The 9654-nt window shown below is 39.1% G+C and overlaps 1 protein-coding gene across 2 annotated transcripts in view; it reads right to left on the bottom strand.

Moving 5' to 3' along the window:
* Positions 1-423: 423 nt before the first annotated feature.
* MACROD2 (mono-ADP ribosylhydrolase 2) overlaps positions 424-9654 on the bottom strand; it is a 2080661-nt gene continuing 2071430 nt past the window's right edge. For both annotated transcript variants that reach the window (XM_073878419.1, XM_073878420.1), the window contains 2 exons: positions 8263-8331; positions 424-4581 (listed from right to left, as the gene is read on the bottom strand). In XM_073878419.1, coding sequence (XP_073734520.1) covers positions 8270-8331 — 62 coding nt within the window. In that variant the 3' untranslated portion in view covers positions 424-4581; positions 8263-8269. The remainder of the gene's footprint in view (positions 4582-8262; positions 8332-9654) is intronic.

Here is a 9654-nt window from a genome sequence, read left to right as displayed (position 1 = left end):
AGAACATTGAGTTTTTCCCATAGCGATTTTTGTTGATCTGTTGCCAAACTCTTTAACAATTGTGTAATTCCATCATAATTCCATCAACAATAGACTGAGGAGGATCATGGTTATAGTGATCCCATAGCCGGCACAGTGGCTGGCTCATAAAAGATTCTCAAAAAGAATTCCGGTAATGGATGGTGGGTTCTGAAGGATGAATCAATGTTCGTGGAATCATGATCTTCATCTCAACAACTTCTATCTTGCGCTTCAGAGGCTGTTGCTAGGGTAACTCACTATCTAGTAGCATTCCGAGAAAAAATTGCATTGGGACGTGTGTCTGTACAAACTACTCTATAGTTTAATTATTTTTTTAAAGATTTTATTTATGTATTTAGAGAGAAAGAGAGTACATGAGCGGGGGGAGGGGCAGAGAGAGGGAGAGAGAGAGAATCTCAAGCAGACTTCATGCTGAGTGCAGAGACCCATGTGGGGCTCGATCTCATGACCTTGAGATCATGACCTGAGCTGAAACCAAGAGTCACTCAACTGACTGAGCCACCCAGGCACCCCTAATTTTGAAAAACATGGCCAAAACATTGACCAGTCTCAGTAAGGGAAGACTATTGGTAAGTTAAAGCTGCCTTATGGGGCAATTTTAAATACAGGATTTGCAACCAAATACGTCTCATTAAAAGAACATTGTGAGTTATTAATTGCTTATGCTAAAAAACAAATTTCACAAGACACAGATAATTCCACCTTATCCTCTCAAACCAATTTTATTCGTATTCTGCTCTAACAAATATAGTATGAAGGCAACAGTTGTTTAAGTTTCTTAGCGTATGGCACAGATGAAAAGAAACAAACAGATTTCGAAGCAGTCCAGCATTTAAATGCTGTTTTAACAAAAGAGGCACATATTATTCTATTTAGCAGGTTATACCAGATATCAGAAGACATTTTTTTTCCTTGCAAGCAACAGACTACATTTATTTGCATTAAGTAAAAACATATCTTGATCAAGAAAATTACTTTTTTTTCTGATTTTCCTTTATATCACAAATGTCAGGGTAAGGCAAATCCTTAATGAATCATATGATAAAAACCCTATTCCCCAAGAAAATATATTGAACATATTCTGCTAACTTTGTTATTTTTCAAAGCAAGGCTGACATGCACCACATACAGAGAAAAGTCATTTCGAATCAAGTGCATCAAGCAGAACGGTATTAATTCACAAAGAGGCTTTTCAGGATTTCATAGAAAGATTTACAATTAGCTGCGGTGACTAATATGTGACCCACTATCACAGACAGTATTTTGGATGCCTCCTTTGTAAGCTTTTATGAAAGAAGACCTGTCCATCATCTGAATAGTTACTAGCTAGAGGAAAAGCCCCTTTGTCTCTCTTACAACGAATACCTTTCTAATTAGGACTACAGGTTTCTCCTGCTATGGGAAAGTAGTATTCCTATGAAACCTATCCTTAAGCCGAAATGGTGTAATGCAAAGAAACAATTACCGTTAATTTATATGGAAATATTTTTGAGCCTTCCCAGACCCTTTTCTGATACCACAGGGCACATCTTGCTAATGGATGCACAAAATAAAATGAGATAAAATACAGATGCTCACAGACACAGGTCAAAGCTATGGTGGCTTGATGCTGAGACACTTGAGTGTAGTTCCCAGGGAAGGAGCTGGGTGGGGCCATTCTCCTAAGCTTCCAGTTTTCCTAAAAGCAAAAGCCCTCTTGGGATTTCTTTAGGTTAACAGTAGCAGGTACTAATGTAGGTCTTTCATAAAAGCAAAGCGGCGTAATGCAATTTCAAAAAGCAGGGATACCTGTATTATGTTGAGAGCCTACTTTGATCCTCTGTATGCAAACATGACTAATATGGGGCTATTTTTCTCCCCCTCTCCCTCCTGTAAGCCATCTTGCCACACAGCCTGGCAGAAGTGAGGTTGGAAATTGACATCCAGGATTCATGTGCAGCAGAATCAATCTGCCTTTCAAATTTTCCATTGTATAGCCTGTTCAATGACAGCACCAGCGAAAAAAAGGGGTTTCCTGTGTTGAGGTGTCTTCGATCTGGCCAACAGCTAGATTTTTAATATCTTACTATTGAAATGGAAAGTAACTTCATTGTTCGTTTTAAGGATAAAATCTTATAACCAAACAGCAACCAAAAGGCATAATGAGGCAAAAATGAAAACACAATCTAATCATAAAAAAAGTTTAAACAAATTCAGGAATGGGGCTATGATATTTACTCCTCATTCTCTTAGTTTTGTTCTCAAAGATTTCTTTCCTTTCCTGCAGTTTTCAGGCAGAGAATTCCTTCCCCCATTCCTACCCCACCCACATTTAAAATGAAGGAATAAAAATGGCTGTCGTGGATGATAAAGAGAACACCCGACTGAAATAATTCCAATCTCCACGGGTCCTAACAGGGACATTAGGTCTCTTTCATCTTTGTCCATTAAGAAGTCCCCATCCCTCTTGTCTCCAGCATGTTGTTTTCAACTGTAACTCATTACTGAGCATGAGTAGCACTAACATGTGGGAGTCACAGGAAAATGGGCTCCTAGCAGATTACTCTTGTCCAGTCCTTCACAGAATGATGGCGACTTTCAATTAAGTTATAAAGATGGCATGAAATATAGAAACTATCAGTATTTGTATGACATCATTTCACAGATCACTTAAAATGGGACTTTTCCTTGTTTTTCTAGAAAGCGATGTGTAATGGCAGAAGGGGACATATCCATTTCCATATCAAGCTGTAAAATAACAGCAGAAAGAAATGGCCATGTTCCAAAATCATGAGGTCCCTTAAAAATCATTGCTGTTAGGTTGGTAAGCATTTTTTTTTTTATACAGGATGTTAGAACATATTACATATGCAGAAATATAACTTGCTAATGATTCCAATATGCCAAATAAGCCATTCAGAGAGGCAACAAATTCAGAAAGGCCAAAACAAAATTCATAGAAAGAGAAGAAGGTGAATTTTCCATAGAGGAAAGAGCAAAACTGAAGAACTCCATGGAATATTTAGAAAATAGAACACCCTTTGATTTTAGAAATACCCAATTTGATCCATTACTTTTCTCCTTCCACTAAAAAATATATTTATATATTTATATATATATAAATAACTTACAATTCTAAAGACCTTATAAGGAAGGTGGATTTGACAAGATACGCAAGAAGCGATATCAGTTTCCTCAGAAAAAAATAGACTGTTCTTAGAACCTCGGGGAGCTGTGGGAAGCGTGGGAAGCGGGCATTCTGCCTCATGAGGATCGCTGCTGATGTTGTCTCCGGGACAGACATTTGTGACGACTTCTGACTTTCTCCTTGGCCCCTCATCCCTTGTGCCCACTGTACCACTGGAACCTTGGCTTAGTAATGCTGCTTCTCCCCTTCAAGGCCATAATCAAGGGATTTCTGGGAGAGGGGATGAGCTATCAAAGTAGTTTTGGATTTGGCATGAACAAAGCAGACTATTTAAAAGCAAGCCAGAACTGTAAGCAAGACCTCCACTTGCCTCTAACTTCAAATGAGAATCTTTCTGTGGGCCCTCAAACCTTGGGTAAAGACAAAAGGTTCTCTTATGAAAAGCGTATATAAAACGAGAGATTTCAAGTAGAACTTTTAATATTCATAGGCATATGTTTGGATTCTAAATGTAGCAGCCCCCTCTCTTAACTAAAACACTTGAAGAGTGTCATCCCTTCCAACTGTGTCATTAAGAGTCACATCTCACTTGGTGGGCTCTATGCCGAAGCACACAATAAAGATCTCATAAACCAGGTGAGCTGTGTGGAAGGTCAGGGTCGAAGAATGCACCTGCAGTCCTGGCTGGGAAGGGAAAGCCCCCAATGGCTGCTAGCACCCGTCTTCATGGTAACGCCTCTACATTCTGCTCTGGATGAAATCCTCCTTCCACATTCCTCATTAACCACCTGGAACAGAACTGTACCCTGGGAATCTCTGAATAAAATACCATTTTCAATTCACTGTCCTGACCTTTTTCCAAGTTATTTCTGAGCATTTTGCCCATTTTCCTTTCCTGCCTCCTTTGTCTGGGGATTATACTGATATTGGGCTTGAGGATTCCTGAAATTTAGCCTGCAGTATATCAAAGGATCATCATCTGTCTCTTTCTTTGAAGAAACCACTGTATCGACCAGCTCTGTGAGATAATCGAGAAAGCAGACAGGGGCCAGGATACACATGTGAGTGTTACACCGTGCCACGGTGACCCTGGGAAAAGTCATGAGAGAAAAAAACAGAAATTACAGGCATAGTGCCTGAAAGATGCATTAACGTGGGGCCCCTCACCAAGTTCAAGGAAACTTTTTTTTTCTTTCTTTTTCTGCAGGTAAACAGAACACAATGCAGCTGGAGAAATTAGAGCAAAGGATTCCCTGTCCTTCTGTGGGACTTGCCCCCCCCACACCCCCCTCCTCTACAACTTTCACTACTGTCTTCCTACACCCACCCCCCCCCAGGGCCAGGAGAGGCCTGCAATGCCGAAGACCGTGATTGACTTCCATTTCTTTGTTCCTTTGCTTTATCTTGTGCCCCTGCCAAAGACAAGGAGAAACCATTTGTTAGATGAAAAATCGTAGATTTCATAGATTTAGCAAGGAATTATCTTCTTAACAGTCATTTATATGTTTCGTACCCCTCAAACAAGCCTACGAATATCTTCTTTGACTATCAAAATTTTTCCTGAAAAATGGCAGTTATTATCTTCCTAAATGATAGTGAAACTAGTATAGAACTCTATACTGACAATTGTTTTTACTCAAGTTTTGAAGACTCAGAATTATTCTACTGTCTTCTGAACTAAATTCCTGATGTTGGGAAGCCTGCTGTCCACGCCATACTTATTTCTTTTTAGGTTAACTCTCCTTTCCCTCTAATTGTTTTACTTTTTTTCTCATTGTCTCTAGTATTCTGCAATGCCTGTGTTGGGTTTATTTTAAACATGTCCTTGTGACTTATTATTCTTCTTTTAACTAAAAACTCATGATTTCTATCAATTTCTGATAAATCCTCAGCCACTATTTTTCAAATACTATCTACTGTCTCCTTTCAGAACGTGTACTGAAGACAAACACGTTGGTCATTCTCCTTCCAGCCCTCATGTCTCCTCATGTGTCATTCATATCACTATATGTTTATTAGCTTTTCCCAAATTGTTCTTAATTTTTCATAGTGTTGTCCTTTTCTTACAGTTTTATATCTGCTTTTTTGTCATTTAAATGTACATATTCTATAAAATCTTCAGAATTTTCTACTCTCTCAAGTTTTCATAGCGCTAATCATCCTGTCATTTCACCCACCAATTCTCACTCATGGTGGATTACTTCCTTGTGTGTTTTGTAAATCTTAAAATTGTGAATTCAACTTCAGAGAATTTTTTTTCTTCTGTGGGAATTCCAACTGATAGGTTCACATTTCCATTTGTTATCTATAGCAGGAGTAATACTGGTCTATAATCAACTATTAAATATACAGTCTGTGTATTGCTGTCTAACTTTGGGTGGCATAAGTTTGCATATCAAATTCATGGTGCATTTGTATTTTCTACTTGTCATAGGAGGCTTTTTCCTTCCCCACACAGCACTCTGGGCAGACAAAAGTCTCCTTGTTAACTTCTTGAGCTAGAAATCCCAGATTTATCTATGTAAAGGTATCAGTTCTAACATCTCCCCTTGACTGGCTCCAGGTCCCAGGTGGGCATTAGAATGCAAGGATCTAGCCATAGGGCCTGTCTGAGCATCAACGACCAATCTGCAGCCCTCAGGGAAACTCCATCTTCAGCTCACCACAGTATTGCTTTGGCTTTCAAATTCCTCTTTTTTCTGGCACCTTTGCTTTCATGTCAGTTGAGCTGTGTATTTAAACTTTTTTTTTTTTGTTATAATTTATCTCTCATTTCTAAACATTTGTATTGGGAGATGTTCTGCATTACCCCACCTTTTCAGTTACCTGTTGCTACATCACAAGCCACCCCAAAACTTAGTGGCTAAAAGCAAAATGGCTTATTATGTTTCATGATTTTATAGGCTTGGGCTCAGCTGGGCAGTTTATCTGCTCAAGGTATCCACTGGGGCCAGAACATCCAAAATGGCCACTCAGTTTCCAGAATCTCTCTCCCTAAGGCCTTTCTCATTCTATAGTAGAGCTTGAGCTTCTTACAGGATTGTTGGATTCCAAAGGCAAGCATTCTGAGAGGGTAAAAGTGGAAGTTACAAATCCTCTTAAAGTGTACCTTGGTAACTGCCACCCTTGGCCTGCCATGTTTCTCTAGTACCAACGGTGCAGATTCTATAACTACTTTTACATGACCTCAGATCCCTGTCGAAAAATTATTTTTACATTTGCAGAGTGTTCTATTGATTCATTGAGTCATTCCCCTATTGTCATTTATGATAGTTCTGATTTTTTACAATTATAAATTATACAACACTAAATATTCTTGCATTATATCTTGGAACTCTGTAATTCTAACTTGATTTCACTATATTTCTTTAATTTCCTTGAAGGTGTGATGCACAGAACTAAAGGCTCCTTCTTCCTTTTGAACCACCACATAACCTCTACAAATTCAGCTGTGTAAATATTTCTGTGGGAATCACTGAATTTCCTTGGGTCATACTGTTCTCTATGACAACTGTGTTTAGCAACTCACTATTGTTTAGGGAGTAGTAGGGTGTCATCAAATAATTTTGTCCTGGGAGTGTTTGAACTTCCATTGATCATCCAAGTGACCCTGTGCAAGTCACTTCTAGTTCCTGGAACTGAGTTTCCTCAAACTAATCTTGAACTTTAAGTTTTGACAACTTATTCATTTGGGTAAAAGTATTGATTCATGTTTATGGTCAAGGAAAAAATTTTGACATTAACCAAGGAAAACATTTATCTGGGTACTTTATTTAGATATTGATCACACAGGAAAATCATAGTGTCTGTAAGAAAAATTCTAGACAAGAAGTCTATAGTTTGTTGGCAACAAAAGGGCAAAAGGTAAGGCAACACTGAGGAACTTGCATTTAAATTGTTCAGGTTTAGTCTTACTTCATTACTTTTTAATGGAAACTTCTCTACTGTATCATTTCTGCAGCTTAGCAGGATAATTTTAAATACACGAACAAAGTTAAAAAAAAGAGGAAGTGTAGAAAATATGTAAGACCACATTTGTATGAGTTTTATTTTTTTTAGCAGTCCTATGCTATACGTGTGTTACACAAATGCTATTATATTTAGTTTCAAATGATGTTCAAGACCATGATGGGAAGAACAGGTGCCTACTTTCATATATTCTCAAACTTTGTTCTGCTGTGATGCTGGAGCTCAAGAGTCTGGCGCAACATGGCCTTCTGGGTGAGTGCAGAGACCTACCACGAAGATGCAGGGAGTGCAAGAAGGTGCTGAGAGGCAATGGTGCTAGCACAATTGTGTTTTACTTTGGATGACCCACCATTCATTTATCCCATAGGATTTTTCCCAGTTAGTATTTTCAGCTAGGAATCTGAATAGTGAGCTTAACTTCTCTCCTCTAATCCTTCTCACCAGCCCTCAAGATATGGAAAGGGGTTATAGACTGCTCATCATTTTAGATAAATTTCAGTCTCTGCTGAGAGATTTAGAATGTTGGTTTGGAAAAACTCTTAAACGTGATCTGACCCAGACTATGATTTTCTTGAGGAGTTCCCTGAGGCTCATTCAACTCAACAAATCCTGTGCAGACACACAGGTCCACAGGTCGTGGTGTGACAGCATATGACACAAATCAGGCTTCTTTCTGCCTAAACACACCCAAGTGCCTTTCTGCATTCTCCAGGGCAGAGATTTTGTGTTATGCTTAAAAACAGATATACTAAACAACTCAGCAGGTAGCTTCTGGAAAAGCAATGCTTCACAATCAGCTTGGGGGTGCTGAAATAATTTGATTCCTCCAGGAGGTTGGGAGGTTAGATGGATGGAAACATTTTTTTCCTGTTGTCAAAACTCAGAAAACCAGGGAACTGCACATTTGAATATGCTGTGGCTTATCTTTTCCCCTCAAAGGATGGTAGGCTTCTTGCGGTTATCTTGGCTCCTTCTACTGTGTCATTTGGTATGAGGATTTTTAAAGTTTAGCCCGAGCCATACTGTGGGACTTGGCAGAACCGAGGGAAATCCAATATGCCATTTACAAACACTTTCCATGGCTGGTTTAATCAGTTGAAAATCCCACTACAAGGGCAACTTACCTATTAGTTAATCTTCTTGCTGACTCTCTGTTGGGTCATTTACACTGTCAACCTGACTATTCATTTCAACTGTAACCAGAAAGGAAAACAAAAAAAAGGTTAAATCTTTATTAAACCCAAATCTCTCGAACACATTAAAATGGTCTGTGAGTTGTTACATTCCTGATCTCCTCTCTTATACCTCTTTTCAGTTCATTTGTATTCATTTAAGATTTGGGGGAATAATTCTTGTAGATTTTTACCGGCAGGGGCCAGGGAGGGAAGAATTGCCTCTTAAACAACTGTGGAAGCTTAGTTGTCATTTTATACCAGATTTTTGGGTTGACATTTGGGTGTATTTGTTACCATCCTGAAGTAAATCCAAAGGCCTTAGTAGATGTCTAAGAAAATAAAAAGAAAACAAAGCAAAACAGATCACTGCCATGTAGAGAGGTAAGCAACTCTCTCTGAAATGGCAATGTCAGTAGGCCTCTTTGGTTTGCTAGCTTTTCAAGTCTGAATTTCAAAACAGACTCTGTAAACTTGCCAGTAGGTGCATGCAGCAGCAGTGGATGCCTGCAATAGAAAAGCAAAACATCCCACCAGATCACACAGCAATGATAAAAACATGTGCTTTTACTTTAATTGTGTGTATTGTTCTATGCAAGCATTTGCATAAAACAGAATGCATCATTAATGCCATTGTCCAGAAGTATTCCAGAGCAGGCATAGCAGTCACTCTGGAAATTTTCAACGGTCAGTACGTTCAATTAGATGGATATTTTTAAAGCATCAAAGCCCATATTATAAATGGAGAGACAATATACAAAGGGAACAATGGTCAGACCATACATAACAATATAACTGATGAAAAAACCTCTGCAGCAACCAGCCTGGGCACCCCAACAACAGCCTTTGTAGCAATCAGCTTAGGATGGTCAGGACTTGGGTGGTGACTGCCAGCTTCACTCTAGTTTGCCTCATGATTCCAATGCAGGACCAGAGAAGGCCAAATATGCTCCCAACCAGTCACCCACTTCAAGTTTACCCAAATCCAGCTTCCCCATGCCAACCAAGGACCTACAGTCAGAGGATGCTTGAAGTCTTTTCTTAACTATAAAGGTTTCCCACTTCCCTACCTGCCTTTGAGTCAACAACACAAGTGATAATGGCTGACATCCTGGCTATCGTACCTGAAAAAGTAACCTCTGTTTGTTCTTGCTTGGGTTTTCTTCATTTATTGCACAAAATCAACAGTCCAAAGCTCTTTTTCTCAAAGAAGAAAATTCGATTAAAGCAAAATAGTGGCAGATGCTGGTTTTCACACTCCAAAGAGGTTTGAAGAGGAAATGACATTGAAGGGCAAACCACCCAACTTTTTCTCAAGGAGGAAGGTTTTAAAAGCAGGTCTCC

The sequence above is a fragment of the Callorhinus ursinus genome, unplaced genomic scaffold (assembly GCF_003265705.2).
Source record: "Callorhinus ursinus isolate GAN/ISIS: 27379988/994484 unplaced genomic scaffold, GSC_fseal_2.0 scaffold29, whole genome shotgun sequence".
NCBI lineage: Eukaryota > Metazoa > Chordata > Mammalia > Carnivora > Otariidae > Callorhinus > Callorhinus ursinus.
The sequence above is the reverse complement of the archived record's forward strand: the minus strand, read 5'-3'. Positions and strand labels throughout refer to the sequence as shown.